This window comes from Oncorhynchus mykiss, chromosome 9, assembly GCF_057628025.1.
Source record: "Oncorhynchus mykiss isolate SJ-2025 chromosome 9, ASM5762802v1, whole genome shotgun sequence".
NCBI lineage: Eukaryota > Metazoa > Chordata > Actinopteri > Salmoniformes > Salmonidae > Oncorhynchus > Oncorhynchus mykiss.
In genome coordinates, this window is record NC_143030.1 from 75,208,230 (window position 1) to 75,234,082 (window position 25,853).

The 25,853-nt window shown below is 43.4% G+C and overlaps 1 protein-coding gene across 7 annotated transcripts in view; it reads right to left on the reverse strand.

Moving 5' to 3' along the window:
* LOC110531267 (1-phosphatidylinositol 4,5-bisphosphate phosphodiesterase eta-2) overlaps nucleotides 1-25,853 on the reverse strand; it is a 115,683-nt gene that overhangs the window by 60,940 nt on the left and 28,890 nt on the right. For 6 of the 7 annotated variants that reach the window (XM_090185400.1, XM_090185403.1, XM_090185399.1 and 3 more), the window contains exons 2-3: nucleotides 9,842-9,988; nucleotides 928-1,171 (exon numbers count right to left, since the gene is read on the reverse strand). In XM_090185400.1, the coding sequence (XP_090041526.1) occupies nucleotides 928-1,171; nucleotides 9,842-9,988 (391 nt within the window). Of the gene's footprint in view, nucleotides 1-927; nucleotides 1,172-9,841; nucleotides 9,989-14,140; nucleotides 14,281-25,853 lie in introns of those variants that run through there. The other variant, XM_090185401.1, reaches the window with a different exon arrangement.

Below are 25,853 nucleotides of genomic sequence, written 5' to 3' on the forward strand. Positions count from 1 at the left end.
CATGTGTAAACATGGCACAGACATTGCATAGGCCTATGCTATAAGGTTTTCTTACAGAAGAGAAAAAAAATGTGCACTCTCATAAAGGGGTGTGTCTGTATCACGGTTCACATTCATTTCCCAGTCTGGGGTAATGTGATGGGCTGTCACTGAAGTAGCTCTGTAGTCCTCGGTGGGAAGTTCGCAACGTGGTTCGAGCACTTTCACGAGGTGTTGAAACCCCTTATTTCTAGTCAACCACGGAGAAGGAGTACATATCCGCAGGTATAAAACATATCCATCACTCTTGTAACTCATTTGGAGCGGTCAGAATCAGCTGGGGAGGGTTGCTGGAATACTGCCCTCCAGTGGTAGGAATACTGAGGTGATGTCAACATGTATTAATTATGATTGTTTTAAATGGATAGCCTGAAATGGTTTTGTCAGCTCAGATTTACTATAGCTTATATCACCTAGTGTTCTTATTATTTTATGTATTCATTGTGTGGACCAAACCGAGATCCCGGTACTGAACAGTTTGGTACGAATACATGTACATTTAACACCCCTACAAAATAAATAAATAAATAAATAAATAAATAAATATTAATAAATATATATATATATATATATATATATATATATATATATATATATATATATATATATATATATATATATATATATATATATATATATATATATATATATATATATATATATATAGTACTTTAATTCTTCTCCTGACCTGAATAGAAATCCAATTGACCTGTGGGTTGTATTCACAAGGCAAGGGAAGAAACCGGGAGGGACCACCTGAACTTGCACAATTACAAGCGCTCCTTTTCTGTTGCAAAAACGTTTTGCTACAGTGTATGACCCTGACCCTGCTCTCCAATGACTTAAACCCATGCCCAGAAAGAGCCAAACATGCACAGGAAAGGATATTGGTCACGGGTGCGCTGCCTCTTGGCCAGGCTGTCCTCGTCGCTGATGCCCGCCACCAGGTACTTGAGGCCGGTGATCCAGGTGCGTGCTTCCTCACCCATACTGGAGACCAGGTCCAGGGACTCCAAGCGCTCTCCATAGTACAGGCTGAAACAGCAGTTGGGATCAAAGCTGCCCTCAGAGTAGCGCTGGAAGATCTCAGACTGCTTACCCTCGCACACCTCTCGGATGGAGTCGATGGAGACTAGGGAACGAGGAAGCAAATGGTTAGTTCACCATCACTCTGAAACAGTGAAACTCTGACCGTTGAATTTGGGCCTTTACCGCCACCATTTTCACATTGCCAACTGGAACACGTTAAAAGACGGGGGGAGAGTATTTCGAGGGAAACCAGAGGAACTTCAAAATGTAGCCTATTAAAACTTAGAGAATCAGGAAGTCACTTGATGGAGCTGATCCATTTACATAACTCTCATATTCATATTATATTGAGTTCATTCCATTTGGTGGGATTGGAATTATTTTAACCCGGTTTGGTGTATAACGAGGCTGAAATGGCAGCGGGCAGCTAAGGGAGGGATGGAAGCTTAACTTAGAAGTCTTTATTACGAGACTTAGGCAATATGATATGGCATAAAAAAAATAATTGCTACGATTTAGCTTGCTGTGCCCGAAGAGCTGTGTTATTAAGATGAAACTCTTAGGGGATAGTAATGACATTTTACAGGAAATTCATTAACATTGAGCTTCTTTTCTCCAAACAGATTAAATGGGTATATACAGTCGCTAGTGAGTTTACACACTCCTTCCAGTCTTCACATTTTTTTCTGCCCTAAAATACCATTTTAAAAAGGGAATCAATTGGGATTTTTTTCCCCCTACAGATCTACACAACCTACTCCACATTTTCAGTGAAAAGTGAAAGAAATAAGCGAAAATCTTCCAAATAAAAACAAAACAAAACATTGATTGATTGCTGATGTCTTCAGACTCCAGAGTGGAATCACCTTTGAGAGCCGTTACAGCTGTGAATAAGATTCTACCTCCAACAACTCTCAGGCCAACATACAGCATACATACAACATACAAAATAATGCAATCACTTGATTAAATGAGGGATGAAAAAGTATAGTGAAAACATGTGCTTCCACGCAGGTGTAGTTCCTAAATCTAATCCAGAGCGAATTTAAGAAGCAATTAGGGTTAAGCGCCTTGCTCAAGGGCACATCCGATGTGTAACCTAGTCGGATCTGGGATTCGAACCAGCGACCTTTCGGTTACTGGCCCAATACTCTTAAAATCACTAGGCTACCTGCTGCCCTAGTTTTTTTTTTTATCCATTATTTCACCAGGTAAGTTGACTGAGAACACGTTCTCATTTGCAGCAACGACCTGGGGAATAATTACAAGGGAGAGGAGGGGGATGAATGAGCCAACTGTGAACTGGGGATTATTAGGTGACCGTGATGGTTTGAGGGGCAGATTGGGAATTTAGCCAGGACACCGGGGTTAACACCCCTACTCTTACAATAAGTGCCATGGGATCTTTAATGACCTCAGAGAGTTAGGACACCCGTTTAACGTCCGAAAGACGACACCCTACACAGGGCAGTGTCTCCAATCACTGCCCTGGGGCATTGGGATATTTTTTCTTTAGACCAGAGGAAAGAGTGCCTCCTACTGGCCCTCCAACGCCACTTCCAGCAGCATCTGGTCTCCCATCCAGGGACCAGGATCAACCCTGCTTAGCTTCAGAAGCAAGCCAGCAGTGGTATGCAGGGTGGTATGCTGTTGGCTAGTTAATTAAGCATTAGCATCCAGCTTAGGATCATGTATAAAAATGCTGCCTTAGGCCATTATTGTTTATTATTATTATTATTATTTGGCTAACACGGCTACATGGCTACCACGGCTACCACGGCTACCATGGCTACCACGGCTACATGGCTATGTCCCATAGGATGACAATGCCCCCATCCACAGGGCACAAGTGGTCACTGAATGGGTTGATGAGCATGAAAATGAATAAATGTCAAATGCCATGGCCCTCCCAGTCACCCAATCTAAATCCAATTGAACACTTTCTGGAGTGGTGCCTGAGACAGTGTTTTTCACCACCATTAACAAAATGACAATATTATGGAATTTCTTGTGGAGAATAGTGTCACATACCTCCAACAGAGTTCCAGACAATTGTAGAATCTATGCCAAGGTGCAAAGAAGCAGGTTTTTGCTTTTTTTTGGGTACCTCTTTTTCATGTTATTCAAATTGGTAGTTACAGTCTTGTCCCGGGTCTGTAGTGACACCTCAAGCACTGTGATGCGCAGTGGACTACGGCACTGCCACTCAGGAGGCCCATTGAAGCTGTTCTGGCTCATGGTGGCCCAACACCCTATTAATGTAGGTGTTCCTTTTTTTTGGGGCAGTTACCTGTATATCCATCGTTTTTGTCAAAATTGCTCAAGATTAGTCAATTTGGTTGGCAGATTTAAGTCAGGGCTGAGACTGGACCGTTCAGGAACACTCAATACTTATTGGAAAGCCATTTTGGTGTGACTTTTGCATTAAAATGTGTAATTGTCCCTCTGAAAAAGGAAAACTATCCCAGGGTTAGGTTTTCAAATCAAATCAAAGTTTATTTGTCACGTGCTCCAAATACAACCTTACAGTGAAATGCTTACTTACAGGCTCTAACCGATAGTGCGGAGAAAAAAAAGTGTGTGTGCGTGTGTGTGTGTGGGGGGGGGGGGGGGGGGGGGGGAGGGGTAAGTACAGAAATAAAACAACAGTAAAAAGACATTTGAAAAAAGAGTAGCAAGGCTATACACAGACACCTGTTAGTCAGGTTTATTGAGGTAGTAGTATGTACATGTGGATATGGTTAAAGTGACTATGCATATATGATGAACAGAGAGTAGCAGTAGCGTAAAAGAGGGGTTGGCGGGTGGTGGGACACAATGCAGATAGCCCGGTTAGCCAATGTGTGGGAGCACTGGTTGGTCGGGCCATTTAGGTAGTATGTACATGAATGTATAGTTAAAGTGACTATGCATATAAGATGAAAAGAGAGTAGCAGCAGCGTAAAAGAGGGGTTGGGGTGGGGGGGTGGCACACAATGCAAATAGTAAAAACTTGTCGTCCTAGACTTGGCACTCCGGTACCACTTGCCATGCAGTAGTAGAGAGAACAGTCTATGACTGGGGTGGCTGGGGTCTTTGACAATTTTCTGGGCCTTCCTCCACCAACGCCTGGTGTAGAGGTCCTGGGTGTCAGGCGGCTTTGCCCCAGTGATGTACTGGGCCGTACGCACTACCCTCTGAAGTGCCATGCGGTCAGAGGCTGAGCAATTGCCGTACCAGGCAGTGATGCAACCGGTCAGGATGCTCTCGATGTTGCAGCTGTAGATCCTTTTGAGGATCTCAGGACTCATGCCAAATCTTTTTAGTTTCCTGAGGGGGAATAGGCTTTGTCGTGCCCTCTTCACGACGGTCTTGATGTGATTGGACCATTCTAGTTTGTTGTTGATTTGGACACCAAGGAATTTAAGCTCTCAACCTGCTCCACTACAGCCCTGTCGATGAGAATGGGGACGTGCTCGGTGCTCCTTATCCTGTAGTCCACAATCATCTCCTTGGTCTTGGTTACGTTGAGGCATAGGTTGTTATTCTGGCACCACCCGGCCAGGTCTCTGACGACCTCCCTATAGGCTGTCTCTTCGTTGTCGGTGATCAGGCCGACCACTGTTGTGTCGTCAGCAAACTTAATGATGGTGTTGGAGTCGTGCCTGGCCATGCAGTCATGGGTGAACAAGGAGTACTGGAGGGGACTGAGCATGCACCCTTGGGGAGCTCCAGTGTTGAGGATCAGCATTAAAGATGTGTTGCTACCTACCCTCACCACCTGGGGGCGGCCTGTCAGGAAGTCCAGGATCGAGTTACAGAGGGAGGTGTTAAGTCCCAGGTTCCTTAGCTTAGTGATGAGCTTTGTGGGCACTATGGTGTTGAACGCTGAGCTGCAGTCGATGAATAGCATTCTCATATAGGTGTTCCTTTTGTCCAGGTGGGAAAGGGCAGTGTGGAGTGCAAAAGAGATTGCATCATCTGTGGATCTGTTTGGGCAGTATGCACATTGGAGTGGGTCTAGGGTTTCTGGGATAATGGTGTTGATGTGAGCCATTACCAGCCTTTCAATGCACTTCATGTCTATGGACGAGTGCCACGGGTCTGTAGTCATTTAGGCAGTTTGTGTTCTTGGGCACAGGGACTATGGAGGTCTGCTTGAGGCATGTTGGTATTACAGACACAATCAGGGACATGTTGAAAATGTCAGTGAAGACACCTGCCAGTCGGTCAGAACATGCCCGGAGCACACGTCCTGGTAATCCATCTGGCCCCGCAGCCTTGTGAATGTTGACCTGTTTAAAGGTCTTACTCACGTCGGTTACGGAGAGCGTGATCACACAGTCGTCCGGAACAGCTGATGCTCTCATGCATGCCTCAGTTTTGCTTGCATCGAAGCGAGCATAGAAGTGATTTAGCTCGTCTGGTAGGCTCGTGTCACTGGGAAGCTCGCGGCTGTGCTTCCCTTTGTAGTCTGTAATAGTTTGCAAGCCCTGCCACATCCGATGAGCGTCGGAGCCGGTGTAGTATGATTCAATCTTAGCCCTGTATGGACGCTTTGCCTGTTTGATGGTTCGTCGCAGGGCATAGCGTGATTTCTTGTAAGCTTCCGGGTTAGAGTCCCGCACCTTGAAGGCGACAGCTCTACCCTTTAGCTCAGTGCGAATGTTGCCTGTAATCCATGGCTTCTGGTTGGGGTATGTACGTACAGTCACTGTGGGGATGACGTCCTCAACGCACTTATTGATCAAGCCAGTGACTGATGTGGTCTACTCCTCAATCTCATCGGAAGAATCCCGGAACATGTTCCAGTCTGTGATAGCAAAACAGTCCTGTAGTCCTGTAGTCCGTGGGGCGACGCACAATTGGCCTAGCGTCGTCCGGGTTAGGGAGGGATTGGTCGGTAGGGATCTCCTTGTCTCATCGCGCACCAGCGACTCCTGTGGCGGGCCGGGCGCAGTGCGCGCTAGCCAAGGTTGCCAGGTGCACGGTGTAGCCTCCGACACATTGGTGCGGCTGGCTTCCGGGTTGGATGCGCGCTGTGAAGCATTACGGCTGGTTGGGTTGTGTATCGGAGGACGCATGACATTCACCCTTCGTCTCTCCCGAGCCCGTACGGGAGTTGTAGCAATGAGACAAGATAGTAGCTACTACAACAATTGGATACCACGAAATTGGGGAGAAAAAGGGGTAAAAAAAAAAAAAAAAAAGCTTCCCTGCATTAATGTCTCCAGCCACTAGGAGTGCCGCCTCTGGGTGAGTGGTTTCCTGTTTGCTTATTTCCTTCTGTGGTGGTAAATAAACAGCCACGAAAAGTATAGCTGAGAACTCTCTAGGCAAGTAGAGTGGCCTGCAATTTATCATAATATACTCTACTTCAGGTGAGCAAAATCTAGAGACTTCCTTAGATTTCATGCACTGTGTATATCCCGCTAGCTGAATATCCATGTCATCATTCAGCCACGATTCCGTGAAACATAGGATATTACAGTTTTTGATGTCCCGTTGGTAGGATGATCGTACCTCGTCTAGTTTATTGTCCAATGATTGCACGTTGGCGAGTAATATTGACGGTAACGACAGCTTTCCTAGTTGCCTTCTGCAGGTCCGGACGAGGCATCCGGCTCTTCTTCCTTTGCATCGCTTCCTTTTGCAAATAATTGGGATGTCAAGCTATTAAAATTAAGTTAAACCATAAACGTTCGTTTTCATGTGAAAATCATCGAATCTTTGGGGTCCTATTTGCTAAGTCGCTGAATATATTTTTTTACACTGCAGGCTTCCTTCTTTCACTTTGTCATACAGGCCAGTAATGTAGAGAGTATGCAATGTTGATGCTCTGTATTTTTGTGTAATGTGGAAGCAGTAGCATGTTATGGGTATGCTTGTCACCAGCAGAGACTGGGGAGTTTGTCCGGATCAAAAGAAATATGAAAAGGAGCTAAGATCAGGTAAAATGTTAGAGGAAAACCCACCGTAGTCCTCTGAAAACCTAACCCCGGGACAGAGTTGTATTTTTCAGCAAGACAATTGCACACATTTGAATGCAAAATACACACTAGAATGGCTTCCCAAGAGGAGTTGAGTGTTCCTGACACAGTCACGACTAAAATGTGTTTGAAAATCTGAGACAAAGTTTCAATATTGATTCGCAACCAAATTTGAGCTTGAGCAATTTTTACAAAAACAATGGATATGTTGTTCATTCAGAAAATATTCTATAATTTTCTTTCACTTTTAAAATGAGGAGTAGTGTAAATCTACAAAGAAAAATCCAATGTAATCCCTTTTATTTTATTTTTTTGGGGGGGAACAGTGAAATATAAAGACTGCAAGGGGTGTGTATACTTTCACTAGGCAATGTACGTGGTGACCATTTTGAGTTCACCGTACATGTTGAACATTTTGAGTTCACAGCACGTGGTGACCATTTTGAGTTGACCTCAAACCCATTCAATTTTCTGACACCCAAAAGGTGAGTAGTGTTTCCAGGAAGATTGACTCAGTTGTAAGTAACCTTTTGGAGTGATGCTCACCTCATTTGGTTTCTAATTATATATGTATACATTCTGTCTGGTTTCAAGAAGCTCTCCCCACATCATTCTTTTATATGCCAGCACCTGTTAAACATGCGTAATCCCCTTGGAAAGACTAACTAGCAGGTCTATAGGCCATCCAACCTGAGCAAGAACAATCAGTCCGTCCAAAAGCCTTTGTGGCCTTTGATTCATGCCGGGAATATAAGACACGATGAACTTCAATGTCCCCAAGGGGGAAAATCGTCTTGGACACACAGTACTTCTCTGTACACAAAAGACACTGTATATTATACACTCAACATAATACTAACACTGCACATTACCCAACATGCACGTTGTTCCCTTCTCATAATATAAATCCTTCAACAGATGGGTGGGGCTAATGCTTTAGAGGGTGTGAACAAAGCTGAATGGTGTAGACAAAGAACAGCTCTCCAGTAGGTGTACCAAAACATTCAAGGGACATTTTCTCAAAAGTGGAGTAACTAGTTGATCAACTTTCAAAGCAGAATTGCTTTCCTATTGTTCCTCAACTGCAGTGTATGGTACCATTTTCTAACTCCAAGTCTCTACTTTATCCAGTGTAAAAAACACAATTTCAAATGTTGTTGCATGTGACCGAATCGAGGTCAGTCACACACACGACAACACAATTCCCTTACATTCAGGCAGTGTATGCCGTAATGGTAATCAATGAATCTACAAATAGAATAATACAATAATGTTTGTTGATGCATTTCAGTTCAACTGCATAGACAGAGAGAGTGTTCATTTTAGAAGTCTCAGCTCACTGCACCCCAGTACCCATGGCAGTCTCAGCTCACTGCACCCCAGTACCCATGGCAGTCTCAGCTCACTGCACCCCAGTACCCATGGCAGTCTCAGCTCACTGCACCCCAGTACCCATGGCAGTCTCAGCTCACTGCACCCCAGTACCCATGGCAGTCTCAGCTCAATGCACCCCAGTACCCATGGCAGTCTCAGCTCACTGCACCCCAGTACCCATGGCAGTCTCAGCTCACTGCACCCCAGTACTCATGGCAGTCTCAGCTCACTGCACCCCAGTACCCATGGCAGTCTCAGCTCACTGCACCCCAGTACCCATGGCAGTCTCAGCTCACTGCACCCCAGTACCCATGGCAGTCTCAGCTCACTGCACCCGAGGAACCATGGCAGTCTCAGCTCACTGCACCCCAGTAACCATGGCAGTCTCAGCTCACTGCACCCCAGTAACCATGGCAGTCTCAGCTCACTGCACCCCAGTAATCATGGCAGTCTCAGCTCACTGCACCCCAGTAACCATGGCAGTCTCAGCTCACTGCACCCCAGTAACCATGGCAGTCTCAGCTCAATGCACCCCAGTAACCATGGCAATCTCAGCTCACTGCATCCCAGTAACCCTGGCAGTCTCAGCTCAATGCACCCCAGTAACCATGGCAATCTCAGCTCACTGCACCCCAGTAACCATGGCAGTCTCAGCTCACTGCACCCCAGTAATCATGGCAGTCTCAGCTCACTGCACCCCAGTAATCATGGCAGTCTCAGCTCACTGCACCCCAGTAACCATGGCAGTCTCAGCTCACTGCACCCCAGTAACCATGGCAGTCTCAGCTCAATGCACCCCAGTAACCATGGCAATCTCAGCTCACTGCATCCCAGTAACCCTGGCAGTCTCAGCTCACTGCAGTCCAGTAATGTTGTGTCCTGTACATGTGGGGCAGTAGAGAAATGGTTATATACTGTGCCTAGTGACAGACTGCACATCCTTGTACAGTTTTACACATTTTACTGGCTTAGATTCAAATCTGTATTAAATAATACATTTTCAATGTAAAAAAAACGTAAAATCAATGTAAAAAAAAGAAGCTGTCTTGACAATGTATATCCATTGTTAATTTGTTTCAGGTGAATCCTAAGTGATCTCTGTGCTGTTTGGGACTACAGTAATAGGCTCCGTGGGAGAGATGGAAGTGCTGATTGTTGATGTGAGACAGAGTTAATGGACTTTTACGTTAATATGTATACCAAACCGACCGTGGAAATCCTTCATTCCTTTTAATTCCAGGGCAATACAGAAGTAAGGAAGTAAAATGTGAGACACTGGATGAGGATCAGTCAGTCAGCCAAAAAGATTAACTCTTAGACTTGTCATTCAAGCACAATTAAAACAGATTTGGTCTTAACTCCTGTTAATTCCCAGTCTAAGCAGGTCAGCCATTCAGTCAGTCAGTAAACCAGACAGCGAAACCACTCACTCTTGGCCTTCTCGTTCTTGCGCGAGGGCCGCCAACGGATGCAGGACTTGTGTTGGTCCAGGTAGAAGTAGCGCACCAGTCCTCTGGAGCCGCCGCGCAGCTTCACCATCTGGGTACCTGTCTGCATGGAGCTCATGCATTTCTCCACTGGAGAGAGAAACACAAAGAGAGAAAGGGGGGGGGGGGGTTAGAGTATGAGAGAACTGTTACATGAGTTGTTGTTCCTGCATGTGTATAGAGCACTTTGGTGTGAGTGAGTGTGCGCGTTTATTTGAGAGTCTCTCTGAGATAATGAGGGATACCATGCATTTGCATTGCAGTAGGTATGTTGTCAAGCACCAATTAAATAATTCCAGTCTGTAGCTCAAGCAGATAAACATTTACCCACAAACACTCACGGTCTCACGCACACAAACACACGAATATGGCTGTCGCAGCCACAAGTTTTTTGCTTGGTAGGAGTGAATGAGTAGACTTCTCCCCAAAATCCCCTTAACCAGGAACATAGTGCAATTCACAGTGTGTTAAAGGGGAAATTAACCAGGAACATAGTGCAGTTCACAGCGTGTTAAAGGGGAAATTAACCAGGAACATAGTGCAGTTCACAGCGTGTTAAAGGGGAAATTAACCAGGAACATAGTGCAGTTCACAGCGTGTTAAAGGGGAAATTAACCAGGAACATAGTGCAGTTCACAGCGTGTTAAAGGGGAAATTAACCAGGAACATAGTGCAGTTCACAGCGTGTTAAAGGGGAAATTAACCAGGAACATAGTGCAATTCACAGTGTGTTAAAGGGGAAATTAACCAGGAACATAGTGCAATTCACAGCGTGTTAAAGGGGAAATTAACCAGGAACATAGTGCAGTTCACAGCGTGTTAAAGGGGAAGTTAACCAGGAACATAGTGCAGTTCACAGCGTGTTAAAGGGGAAGTTAACCAGGAACATAGTGCAGTTCACAGCGTGTTAAAGGGGAAGTTAACCAGGAACATAGTGCAGTTCAGTGTGTTAAAGGGGAAGTTAACCAGGAACATAGTGCAGTTCACAGTGTGTTATTAAAGGGGAAATTAACCAGGAACATAGTGCAGTTCACAGCGTGTTAAAGGGGAAATTAACCAGGAACATAGTGCAGTTCACAGCGTGTTAAAGGGGAAATTAACCAGGAACATAGTGCAGTTCACAGTGTGTTATTAAAGGGGAAATTAACCAGGAACATAGTGCAGTTCACAGTGTGTTATTAAAGGGGAAATTAACCAGGAACATAGTGCAGTTCACAGTGTGTTATTAAAGGGGAAGTTAACCAGGAACATAGTGCAGTTCACAGTGTGTTATTAAAGGGGAAATTAACCAGGAACATAGTGCAGTTCACAGCGTGTTAAAGGGGAAATTAACCAGGAACATAGTGCAGTTCACAGCGTGTTAAAGGGGAAATTAACCAGGAACATAGTGCAGTTCACAGTGTGTTATTAAAGGGGAAATTAACCAGGAACATAGTGCAGTTCACAGCGTGTTAAAGGGGAAATTAACCAGGAACATAGTGCAGTTCACAGTGTGTTATTAAAGGGGAAATTAACCAGAAACATAGTGCAATTCACAGCGTGTTAAAGGGGAAATTAACCAGGAACATAGTGCAGTTCACAGTGTGTTATTAAAGGGGAAATTAACCAGGAACATAGTGCAGTTCACAGTGTGTTATTAAAGGGGAAATTAACCAGGAACATAGTGCAGTTCACAGTGTGTTATTAAAGGGGAAATTAACCAGGAACATAGTGCAGTTCACAGTGTGTTATTAAAGGGGAAATTAACCAGGAACATAGTGCAGTTCACAGTGTGTTATTAAAGGGGAAATTAACCAGAAACATAGTGCAATTCACAGCGTGTTAAAGGGGAAATTAACCAGGAACATAGTGCAGTTCACAGTGTGTTATTAAAGGGGAAATTAACCAGGAACATAGTGCAGTTCACAGTGTGTTATTAAAGGGGAAATTAACCAGGAACATAGTGCAGTTCACAGTGTGTTATTAAAGGGGAAATTAACCAGGAACATAGTGCAGTTCACAGTGTGTTATTAAAGGGGAAATTAACCAGGAACATAGTGCAGTTCACAGCGTGTTAAAGGGGAAGTTAACCAGGAACATAGTGCAGTTCAGTGTGTTAAAGGGGAAGTTAACCAGGAACATAGTGCAGTTCACAGTGTGTTATTAAAGGGGAAATTAACCAGGAACATAGTGCAGTTCACAGCGTGTTAAAGGGGAAATTAACCAGGAACATAGTGCAGTTCACAGCGTGTTAAAGGGGAAATTAACCAGGAACATAGTGCAGTTCACAGTGTGTTATTAAAGGGGAAATTAACCAGGAACATAGTGCAGTTCACAGTGTGTTATTAAAGGGGAAATTAACCAGGAACATAGTGCAGTTCACAGTGTGTTATTAAAGGGGAAGTTAACCAGGAACATAGTGCAGTTCACAGTGTGTTATTAAAGGGGAAATTAACCAGGAACATAGTGCAGTTCACAGCGTGTTAAAGGGGAAGTTAACCAGGAACATAGTGCAGTTCACAGCGTGTTAAAGGGGAAGTTAACCAGGAACATAGTGCAGTTCAGTGTGTTAAAGGGGAAGTTAACCAGGAACATGGTGCAGTTCACAGCGTGTTAAAGGGGAAATTAACCAGGAACATAGTGCAGTTCACAGTGTGTTATTAAAGGGGAAATTAACCAGGAACATAGTGCAGTTCACAGCGTGTTAAAGGGGAAATTAACCAGGAACATAGTGCAGTTCACAGCGTGTTAAAGGGGAAATTAACCAGGAACATAGTGCAGTTCACAGTGTGTTATTAAAGGGGAAATTAACCAGGAACATAGTGCAGTTCACAGCGTGTTAAAGGGGAAATTAACCAGGAACATAGTGCAGTTCACAGTGTGTTATTAAAGGGGAAATTAACCAGAAACATAGTGCAATTCACAGCGTGTTAAAGGGGAAATTAACCAGGAACATAGTGCAGTTCACAGTGTGTTATTAAAGGGGAAATTAACCAGGAACATAGTGCAGTTCACAGTGTGTTATTAAAGGGGAAATTAACCAGGAACATAGTGCAGTTCACAGTGTGTTATTAAAGGGGAAATTAACCAGGAACATAGTGCAGTTCAGTGTGTTATTAAAGGGGAAATTAACCAGGAACATAGTGCAGTTCACAGTGTGTTATTAAAGGGGAAATTAACCAGAAACATAGTGCAATTCACAGCGTGTTAAAGGGGAAATTAACCAGGAACATAGTGCAGTTCACAGTGTGTTATTAAAGGGGAAATTAACCAGGAACATAGTGCAGTTCACAGTGTGTTATTAAAGGGGAAATTAACCAGGAACATAGTGCAGTTCACAGTGTGTTATTAAAGGGGAAATTAACCAGGAACATAGTGCAGTTCACAGTGTGTTATTAAAGGGGAAATTAACCAGGAACATAGTGCAGTTCACAGTGTGTTATTAAAGGGGAATTTAACCAGGAACATAGTGCAGTTCACAGTGTGTTATTAAAGGGGAAATTAACCAGGAACATAGTGCAGTTCACAGTGTGTTATTAAAGGGGAAATTAACCAGGAACATAGTGCAGTTCACAGTGTGTTATTAAAGGGGAAATTAACCAGGAACATAGTGCAGTTCACAGTGTGTAATTAAAGGGGAAATTAACCAGAAACATAGTGCAATTCACAGCGTGTTAAAGGGGAAATTAACCAGGAACATAGTGCAGTTCACAGTGTGTTATTAAAGGGGAAATTAACCAGGAACATAGTGCAGTTCACAGTGTGTTATTAAAGGGGAAATTAACCAGGAACATAGTGCAGTTCACAGTGTGTTATTAAAGGGGAAATTAACCAGGAACATAGTGCAGTTCACAGTGTGTTATTAAAGGGGAAATTAACCAGGAACATAGTGCAGTTCACAGTGTGTTATTAAAGGGGAATTTAACCAGGAACATAGTGCAGTTCACAGCATGTTAAAAAACCTCTCTGGGATAGGCGGGATGCTTGCGTCCCAACTGGCCAATTGCCAGGGAAAATGCAGAGCGCCAAATTCAAATAAAATACTATAAGAATCAAACTTTCATTAAATCACACATGTAAGATACCAAATTAAAGCTACAATCGTTGTGAATCCAGCCAACATGTCAGATTTCAAAAAGCCTTTTCGGGCAAAAGCATAAGATGCTATTATCTGGATGATAGCACAACAGTAAACAAAGAGAGAAACCATATTTCAACCCTGCGACACAAAACGCAGAAATAAAATATAAAATCATGCCTTACCTTTGACGAGCTTCTTTTGTTGGCACTCCAATATGTCCCATAAACATCACAAATGGACCTTTTGTTCGATTAATTCTGTTGATATATATATCCAGAATATCAATTTATTTGGCGCGTTTGATCCAGAAAAACACAGCTTCCAACTTGCCCAACGTCACCACAAAATATCTCAAAAGTTACCTGTAAACTTTGCCAAAACATTTCAAACTACTTTTGTAATACAACTTTTAGGTATTTTTAAACGTTAATAAATTGACCAAATTGAAGACGGGATGATCTGTGTTCAATACAGGAAGACAACAAACTGATGCTACTTTTCGTGACATGTGCCTCTCTCAAAAAGTCCACTTCAAGTGACACTCATTCAAGATGGCCGTACTTCTTCATTACACAAAGGAATAACCTCAACCAATTTCTAAAGACGGGTGACATGCAGTGGAAGCGGTAGGAACTGCAAACTAGTCTGTTAGAAATCTGGTTTCCCAATGAAATTTCTCTATTCAATGACAGTGACCTCAAAATAAATTAAAATCTGAATGGTTTGTCCTCTGGGTTTTGCCTGCTATATAAGTTATGTTATACTCACAGACATTATTCAAACAGTTATATAAATTTCAGAGTATTTTCTATCCAGATCTACTAATAATATGCATATCTTATATTCTGGGGATGAGTAGCAGGAAGTTGAATTTGGACACGCTATTTTTCCAAAAGTGAAAATGCTGCCCCTTATCCCGAAGAAGTTTTAAAGGGGAAATTAACCAGGAACATAGTGCAGTTCACAGCATGTTATTAAAGGGGAAAACATGGACCAGTTGTTAGGAATCCATCGGTTTGTGTAGGATTCAGTGTTGAAACCAGGTGTCGAGGCCAGAGAGCTTGTTAAACACTGAACATACTTCAAGAGGAAAATGGGTAACACTGAAGCAGACAATTTATGTAAAGAGAGAGGTTACCAAAATATCACTCCCAAATTCAGTGCATTATTTTGGTTTCAGTTTGACAGCTCCTTCACAGAGAGCCCAGTTGTTAATGGCATCCATATTTAGCTGGTGCAGAGCCACATTTTTAGGCCCTTGGCTAAGGAGGAGGTGTCAATCACATCCTATTGATCAATCAAATCCCATTGATCAAATCACAACATATTTTAATAATATATTGCCATTGGCTACTAAGTATAAACATCTTCATTGACATTTGCATCTTCATTAAAACAGAAATGGCCAGCTCTCCAACTTGATCTATAACCAGTGTGTGTGTGTGTGTGTGTGTGTGTGGTATAAGTAATAGATATCCCACTGAGGAATTGCTCTAATTGGCCATTGATTTGGCTTCCCTGGGCTCTCATCGGGCAATAGTGAGAATGGGCACCCGGGGACCCAGGTTAATTCAGTCCCGAACCCCAAACAGCCCATTTCCTCCAGGGCATAACGTAGGACACAAGCCGGATCGCTACTTACTTCAAAGTGCTATACCAATTACTGCTACATAGATGCTAATGATACAGGCTACGGTGTATGGCACTATACTGTTAACCTCACCTGCCAGCAATAAGCTGAACAAGAGATGTGTATTTAACCCAGAAGAGATGTGTATTTAACCCAGAAGAGATGTGTATTTAACCCAGAAGAGATGTGTATTTAACCCAGAAGAGATGTGTATTTAACCCAGAAGAGATGTGTATTTAACCCAGAAGATACATTAAGTCATATGGCCAACTCTCTCTACTGCTGTAGGTGGGGCTAACTGAGATCAACAGATAAGACTGTGGGAAGTCTATAGAGATGAGAACATGGAGAAACACTTCCAACAGGAAGTCAGCGAAGACTCCAGGTGTTCTTCTGACCTGTGTCTTTGTTGCCCAGTCGTCTTCTGCCACACCATTGTGTCCTCCCTTCCAATGGATCAATAAAGTTTAAATCATTTCATTCGCTGTACGTAGATAGAAGAACATTTGAAATATTACCAAGTCGTTCCAACTAGACCTGGCTATATCAACAACAACAACATGTAAACACGCCGGGCTATGCAAACAGTCCAACACCTTTATTATTGTGGGTGTTTATATTATTCTAATTTCAGGCTATTTTAAGAAAAAATAGAAATAGACCAACCATTGACTTTCATTGGAATGCCCATTCTAGTCCTTCTATTTCTATTGCATGGAGACACAGTAGTGTATTCATGGTAGCCTAGTGGTTAGAGCGTTGGGCCAGTAACCGAAAGGTCGGGGACTTGTCAGCTCGAATCCCCGAGCTGACAAGTTAAAAATCTGTAATTCTGGCCCTGAGCGAGGCAGTTAACCCACTGTTCCCCAGGCTCCGAGGACATGGATGTTGATTAAGGCAGCACCTCTCTGATTCAGAGGGGTTGGGTTAAATGTGGAAGACACACCTCTCTGATTCAGAGGGGTTGGGTTAAATGCGGAAGACACATTTCAGTTGAATACATTCAGTTGGACAACTGACCAGGTCTCCCCCTTTCCCTTATGTGCAATTGGTTGAGCCAAGCAAAGCTCTTTATTGGCAGGACCTCTGACTGACCTGTGGGTTACCATGGCTCCAACCCAGAAACAAAAATAACAGACGGCGAGAGGGAGGAGCCTCTCTCTCTCTCACACTCTGGGCTTGATCAATACCATCGCTCTGCTGCACACTACCCATAGGCTTCCAGTGCTCACTCATCTACACACACACACACACACACACACACACCAGCAGTGCATGAATAATAAAATAGGCCTGTATTCCCCTCTGTCCCAGTCTGAACTGTGTCTGCCTCTTCAGCTCTGAATGTGTCCCACAAGGCCGTCTCCTTCCAACCTTTCTGGAAGTCCCTGACCAACATCTGCTGCAGTGCTACCATCACAGCCCCCTGGTGAAGACCAACATCTGCTGCAGTGCTACCATCACAGCCCCCTGGTGAAGACCAACATCTGCTGCAGTGCTACCATCACAGCCCCCTGGTGAAGACCAACATCTGCTGCAGTGCTACCATCACAGCCCCCTGGTGAAGACCAACATCTGCTGCAGTGCTACCATCACAGCCCCCTGGTGAAGACCAACATCTGCTGCAGTGCTACCATCACAGCCCCCTGGTGAAGACCAACATCTGCTGCAGTGCTACCATCACAGCCCCCTGGTGAAGACCAACATCTGCTGCAGTGCTACCATCACAGCCCCTTGGAAGAACAACACTGCATCACAGACTGCATCCATCCTTCAACACCCTGCCTTCATCTTAGCTCTTCATATCCCCTGATACAGGCAGCTACTCCAGGACAGACAGAATATATGCTACTATGTGTGTGTGTGTGTGTGTGTGTGTGTGTGTGTGTGTGTGTGTGTGTGGTGTTAGGGGTTAGATGTCGACAACCCCAGTGGTGCCCCATGATTCCCCTGCATATGGACTAATTAAGTAAGCTGAGAAGAGTGGAGAGAGGCTTAGAGAGAGGGAGGAGAGAGGGTTAGAGAGAAGGAGGAGAGAGGGTTAGAGGGGGAGAGAGAGGGGGGAGAGAGGGTTAGAGAGGGGGGAGAGAGGAGGAGAGAGGGTTAAAAAAGAGGGGGGAGAGAGGGTTGGAGAGAGGGTTAGAGAGGTGGGAGAGAGGGTTAGAGAGAGGGGGAGAGAGGGTTAGAGAGAGGGGGGAGAGAGGGTTAGAGAGAGGGGGGAGAGAGGGGGGAGAGAGGGGGGAGAGAGGGTTAGAGAGAGAGGGGAGAGAGGGTTAGAGAGAGAGGGGAGAGAGGGTTAGAGAGAGGGAGGAGAGAGGGTTAGAGAGAGGGGAGAGAGGGGGGAGAGAGGGTTAGAGAGAGGGGGGAGAGAGGGTTAGCAAGAGAGGGGAGAGAGGGTTAGACAGATGGGGAGAGAGGGTTAGACAGATGGGGAGAGAGGGTTAGACAGATGGGGAGAGAGGGTTAGACAGATGGGGAGAGAGAGGGGGTTAGAGAGAGGGGAGAGAGAGGTTAGATAAATTGGTAGAGATGGGTAAAGTAGCAGAGCAGAAAGCCCTCTCTGCCCACTGCCGTCATGATGCCCATGGTGGATTTTTAAGAGGCAGACTAATTTAAATCTGTTCTAACGAAACTCTTTAAAGTGAGCCACATTTTGACTGCACTGTACAGAACAGCAGACAAAAATAGGAGAGGGGAAGGGGAGACAAAGATGGGTGAGACGATACCGTCAAGGAGTTATGATAGAAGGAAATACAGTCGGTATGGGGAGATGGAATGTGTCAGTGAATTGGTTGTTGGGTCATCCACAGTCTACTGTAATGTACACAGAACACCACATCATTCTACATGGCTGGGGTCACTTCAGTTCAATTCCTTTGTTGACTTGGACATGGGATTTCTCCATAGGAATGCAATTCAATTGTATACAATGCAATTGGCTGGAATTGACCGCACCCTGATATTCTGCAATGGGAAAAATAATACTGCATGTTTTTCCAAAGTGGCTATGACCCACTTCAAAAAATGTTAAACATCAAGGCTATTCACAGGTCAAGGAAGCCTGAACAATCAAAGTCTTGTAATCAATTAGGCAATAGTTCAGAGGGACTCCTCCAGGGGGACTCCTCCAGGGGGACTCCTCCAGGGGGACTCCTCCAGGGGGACTCCAGAGGGACTTCTTCAGGACTCCTCCAGAGGGACTTCTTCAGGACTTCTTCAGGACTCCTCCAGAGGGACTTCTTCAGGACTCCTCCAGAGGGACTTCTTCAGGACTCCTCCAGAGGGACTTCTTCAGGACTCCTCCAGAGGGACTTCTTCAGGACTCCTCCAGAGGGACTTCTCTTGCACTTTCCCTGTTTGGAGTTATGCAGCAGCTCTAAGAAACAGCAGCTGGTGGATTTCCTGCTAGTGGAGCAATTATGGACAAACTCGTCAACCTGGGTTAGATACACATAAAGGACGACGATAACGTCAAGGAACCTGTAGGAAACATTGCACAACGTAACTCCACTGCACAGAAGCACTGTAAGAACTGGGACGTGTTGTCAAAAGTGAAGGAAAATAAAATGTATTCTAGCTGTGTGTAAAATGCAGGGTTTCTCCAGCCATCCCTCTTGGGAACACAAAGGTGGCGCACATTTTGGTTTCAGCTTAATGATTCAGGTGGGTAGAATCAAAATGTGCCCCTCCCAACAACAACAAAAATTGTCCTTCAGGAATCTATTGCAAAACACTGGTGATATGATAAATGAAGGTTGAGGTGAGATGCTCATGCTAAGAGATAACAGGCAGGCACAGCGTGGCAGAGAAATACTGCAGTAGTACTGTAGCAAAGACTTCCTCTAACAGGCGGAGTCAAACCTCAGGGGTCGCCCAGCGACTGGCCACTCCAAACTAACCATTTATTGGGTAAGAGGTCGCTCAGCGACTGGCCACTCCAAACTAACCCTTTATTGGGTAAGAGGTCGCCCAGCGACTGGCCACTCCAAACTAACCCTTTATTGGGTAAGAGGTCGCCCAGCGACTGGCCACTCCAAACTAACCCTTTATTGGGTAAGAGGTCGCTCAGCGACTGGCCACTCCAAACTAACCCTTTATTGGGTAAGAGGTCGCCCAGCGACTGGCCACTCCAAACTAACACTTTATTGGGTAAGAGGTCGCGGAGCAACTGGCCACTCCAAACTAACCCTTTATTGGGTAAGAGGTCGCCCAGCGACTGGCCACTCCAAACTAACCCTTTATTGGGTAAGAGGTCGCCCAGCGACTGGCCACTCCAAACTAACCCTTTATTGGGTAAGAGGTCGCCCAGCGACTGGCCACTCCAAACTAACCCTTTATTGGGTAAGAGGTCGCCCAGCGACTGGCCACTCCAAACTAACCCTTTATTGGGTAAGAGGTCGCCCAGCGACTGGCCACTCCAAACTAACCCTTTATTGGGTAAGAGGTCGCCCAGCGACTGGCCACTCCAAACTAACCCTTTATTGGGTCCAGAGCCGTTGCTATGGAAACACACTCAGGAAACACATACAGTACAAGGAGAAGAGGACAGCAGCATAGACTAGTGATAGAAATACAGTCTCATCTCATGACTGTGCTTGATCAGCCTACTTTACATTGTTAGAAATACAGTCTCTGTGCTTGATGAGCCTACATTACAATGCTAGAAATACAGTCTCTGTGCTTGATGAGCCTACATTACAATGTTAGAAATACAGTCTCTGTGCTTGATGAGCCTACATTACAATGTTAGAAATACAGTCTCTGTGCTTGATGAGCCTACTTTACAATGTTAGAAATACAGTCTGTGCTTGATGAGGCTACTTTACAATTTTAGAAATACAGTCTGTGCTTGATGAGCCTACTTTACAATTTTAGAAATACAGTCTCTGTGCTTGATGAGCCTACTTTACAATTTTAGAAATACAGTCTGTGCTTGATGAGCCTACTTTACAATGTTAGAAATACAGTCTGTGCTTGATGAGCCTACATTACAATGTTAGAAATACAGTCTGTGCTTGATGAGCCTACATTACAATGTTAGAAATACAGTCTGTGCTTGATGAGCCTATGTTACAATGTTAGAAATACAGTCTGTGCTTGATGAGCCTGCTGTTTCGAGAGGACAGCCAACAACGAAATGGCACCGCGGCCCAGAACTTGTCCCAACTTGGAACAACTACTGAAATGAAGCAGATCAATTGTTACGTTATTATCCCTACAGTAACCATTTAACACACACATTTGTCTTAATTTCATTGATTGCAATTCACTGGAGAATGTCAGAATCACGTATGTACAACGTACAAGTGGAACAACGTGCCAGAGAAGAAGGAAAACAATCAGATCTCTGAGGGGGAGAAATCACTTTAGGTCAAAAAGGTCTGATTTAAAATACACAAGTGGTTTGTTTGTTTCACCTTCATCCAAACAGCGAAATAAAAGCTACTGGGATTCTACTGCTCGCTTGAAAACGAATCAAATGAATTACATCGATCGTCAACAACAATAAAATAATTACAAAGACAAAAAAAATGTTGTGATGACTCATGATTATAGTTAAACACATTGCCCCGTGACCTTGATTGGTAACAACACTCAGACTACTACTTACCGTGTGAGGGCTTAATAACAGCTATTTACGTGGTTACAATAGAAGCCAGACAACAGGTGACGGACACATTGACACATTTTCCCCCAGGAGGAAGCTGAGAATGAGGTCAGAGGTCAGCTGGTGTCAACCTCAATGCTGTTAAAGAAAGAACAGTGATGGTTGTCTGGTGCCCCAGTGGGAGTGGAGTCTGGGTGGAAGAAGAGGCCAGGAAAGTCGAAGGGGTGGAGTCATGTTGTCCTTAGTGCACTCTGTCAGAGCAGACTAGAGCACTAGGCTAAACTCCAGGGGATTGCCTGGAGTCCATATGTCACACACACACACACACACACACACACCTGTCACTGAAGTAAAAAGCAGAAACAAATAACAAGGCTCATAGGAGAAGTTGTTCCATCACAGTCCCACTGACCCACTCACTATAGTCACCTGGTACAACAGTATTTTAACCTAGTATCATGTCTCACCAGGGCCGCATAGCAAATGAGTCATGTGTCAACAACATCTAGTGCCACAATCCTGACACACGCTAAACTAAGGTCCCCATTCGGTTTCAGCAACAAATGTCCTCCAGAACACTAGCTACCGTATCATCAATCGTCTACCCATTTCCAAATGCCGTCCATCTATCCATCCATCTGTCCATCCTTCCTTACCCATGTCTCCCAGCCTCCACTTGGAGAAGGAGTTCATTAGTATACAGCTACTGTTTCCTTGGTAGAGTTCATTAGTATACAGCTATTGTTTCCTTAGTAGAGTCCATTAGTATACAGCTACTGTTTCCTAGTATACAGGCACTGTTTCCTTCTAGAGTTCATTAGTATACAGCTACTGTTTCCTTGGTAGAGATCATTAGTATACAGCTACTGTTTCCTTGGTAGAGTTCATTAGTATACAGCTACTGTTTCCTTGGTAGAGATCATTAGTATACAGGCACTGTTTCATTGGTAGAGGTCATTAGTATACAGCTACTGTTTCCTTGGTAGAGTTCATTAGTATACAGCTACTGTTTCCTTGGTAGAGTTCATTAGTATACAGCTACTGTTTCCTAGTATACAGCCACTGTTTCCTTCTAGAGTTCATTAGTATACAGCTACTGTTTCCTTGGTAGAGATCATTAGTATACAGCTACTGTTTCCTTGGTAGAGTTCATTAGTATACAGCTACTGTTTCCTTGGTAGAGTTCATTAGTATACAGCTACTGTTTCCTTGGTAGAGTTCATTAGTATACAGCTACTGTTTCCTTGGTAGAGTTCATTAGTATACAGCTACTGTTTCCTAGTATACAGACACTGTTTCCTTCTAGAGTTCATTAGTCTACAGCTACTGTTTCCTTGGTAGAGATCATTAGTATACAGCTACTGTTTCCTTAGTAGAGTCCATTAGTATACAGCTACTGTTTCCTAGTATACAGCCACTGTTTCCTTCTAGAGTTCATTAGTATACAGCTACTGTTTCCTTGGTAGAGATCATTAGTATACAGCTACTGTTTCCTTGGTAGAGTTATTTAGTATACAGCTACTGCATCCTTGGTAGAGTTCATTAGTATACAGCTACTGTTTCCTTGGTAGAGTTCATTAGTATACAGCTACTGTTTCCTTGGTAGAGATCATTAGTATACAGCTACTGTTTCCTTGGTAGAGATCATTAGTATACAGCTACTGTTTCCTTGGTAGAGATCATTAGTATACAGTCACTGTTTCCTTCTAGAGTTCATTAGTATACAGCTACTGTTTCCTTCTAGAGTTCATTAGTATACAGCTACTGTTTCCTTGGTAGAGATCATTAGTATACAGCTACTGTTTCCTTGGTAGAGATCATTAGTATACAGCTACTGTTTCCTTGATAGAGATCATTAGTATACAGCTACTGTTTCCTTGGTAGAGTTCATTAGTATACAGCTACTGTTTCCTTGGTAGAGTTCATTAGTATACAGCTACTGTTTCCTTGGTAGAGTTCATTAGTATACAGCTACTGTTTCCTTGATATAGTTCATTAGTATACAGCACTGTTTCCTTGGTAGAGTTCATTAGTATACAGCTACTGTTTCCTTAGTAGAGTCCATTAGTATTCAGCTACTGTTTCCTTCTAGAGTTCATTAGTATACAGCAACTGTTTCCTTGGTAGAGTTCATTAGTATACAGCTACTGTTTCCTTGGTAGAGTTCATTAGTATACAGCTACTGTTTCCTTGGTAGAGTTCATTAGTATACAGCTACTGTTTCCTTGATATAGTTCATTAGTATACAGCACTGTTTCCTTGGTAGAGTTCATTAGTATACAGCTACTGTTTCCTTAGTAGAGTCCATTAGTATACAGCTACTGTTTCCTTCTAGAGTTCATTAGTATACAGCAACTGCTTCCTTGGTAGAGTTCATTAGTATACAGCTACTGTTTCCTTAGTAGAGTCCATTAGTATACAGCTACTGTTTCCTAGTATACAGCCACTGTTTCCTTCTAGAGTTCATTCGTATACAGCCACTGTTTCCTTGGTAGAGATCATTAGTATACAGCTACTGTTTCCTTGGTAGAGTTCATTAGTATACAGCTACTGTTTCCTTGGTAGAGTTCATTAGTATACAGCTACTGTTTCCTTGGTAGAGTTCATTAGTATACAGCTACTGTTTCCTTGGTAGAGTTCATTAGTATACAGCTACTGTTTCCTAGTATACAGCCACTGTTTCCTTCTAGAGTTCATTAGTATACAGCTACTGTTTCCTTGGTAGAGATCATTAGTATACAGCTACTGTTTCCTTAGTAGAGTCCATTAGTACACAGCTACTGTTTCCTAGTATACAGCCACTGTTTCCTTCTAGAGTTCATTAGTATACAGCTACTGTTTCCTTGGTAGAGATCATTAGTATACAGCTACTGTTTCCTTGGTAGAGTTATTTAGTATACAGCTACTGCTTCCTTGGTAGAGTTCATTAGTATACAGCTACTGTTTCCTTGGTAGAGTTCATTAGTATACAGCTACTGTTTCCTTGGTAGAGATCATTAGTATACAGCTACTGTTTCCTTGGTAGAGATCATTAGTATACAGCTACTGTTTCCTTGGTAGAGATCATTAGTATACAGCCACTGTTTCCTTCTAGAGTTCATTAGTATACAGCTACTGTTTCCTTCTAGAGTTCATTAGTATACAGCTACTGTTTCCTTGGTAGAGATCATTAGTATATAGCTACTGTTTCCTTGGTAGAGATCATTAGTATACAGCTACTGTTTCCTTGATAGAGATCATTAGTATGCAGCTACTGTTTCCTTGGTAGAGTTCATTAGTATACAGCTACTGTTTCCTTAGTAGAGTCCATTAGTATTCAGCTACTGTTTCCTTCTAGAGTTCATTAGTATACAGCAACTGTTTCCTTGGTAGAGTTCATTAGTATACAGCTACTGTTTCCTTGGTAGAGTTCATTAGTATACAGCTACTGTTTCCTTGGTAGAGTTCATTAGTATACAGCTACTGTTTCCTTGATATAGTTCATTAGTATACAGCTACTGTTTCCTTCTAGAGTTCATTAGTATACAGCAACTGCTTCCTTGGTAGAGTTCATTAGTATACAGCTACTGTTTCCTTAGTAGAGTCCATTAGTATACAGCTACTGTTTCCTAGTATACAGCCACTGTTTCCTTCTAGAGTCCATTAGTATACAGCTACTGTTTCCTAGTATACAGCCACTGTTTCCTTCTAGAGTTCATTAGTATACAGCTACTGTTTCCTTGGTAGAGTTCATTAGTATACAGCTACTGTTTCCTTGGTAGAGATCATTAGTATACAGCTACTGTTTCCTTGGTAGAGTTCATTAGTATACAGCTACTGTTTCCTTGGTAGAGATCATTAGTATACAGCTACTGTTTCCTTCTAGAGTTCATTAGTATACAGAAACTGTTTCCTTGGTAGAGTTCATTAGTATACAGATACTGTTTCCTTAGTAGAGTTCATTAGTATACAGCCACTGTTTCCTAGTATACAACCACTGTTTCCTTCTAGAGTTCATTAGTATACAGACACTGTTTTCTTGGTAGAGATCATTAGTATACAGCTACTGTTTCCTTGGTAGAGTTCATTAGTGTACAGCTACTGTTTCCTTGATAGAGATCATTAGTATGCAGCCACTGTTTCCTTGGTAGAGTTCATTAGTATACTGCCACTGTTTCCTTGATAGAGTCCATTAGTATACAGCTACTGTTTCCTTGGTAGAGTTCATTAGCATACAGCCACTGTTTCCTTGATGGAGTTCATTAGTATACAGCTACTGTTTCCTTGATAGAGTTCATTAGTATACAGCCACTGTTTCCTTGGTAGAGTTCATTAGTATACAGCCACTGTTTCCTTGGTAGAGTTCATTAGTATACAGGCACTGTTTCCTTCTAGAGTTCATTAGTATACAGCACTGTTTCCTTCTAGAGTTCATTAGTATACAGCCACTGTTTCCTTGATAGAGTTCATTAGTATACAGCCACTGTTTCCTTGATAGAGTTCATTAGTATGCAGCCACTATTTCCTTGATAGACTGCAGAGAGTTAGTAATTCACAATATCTGCTAACGGCCTTTTTAGTAGCCAGCTCTTCTACTGTCCAAATGATAAACAGGCAGGCAATAATCCAGCTCAATAAGCTTATTCTCCTGTTAGCTTCTCTTCAAAATCCCTCCATC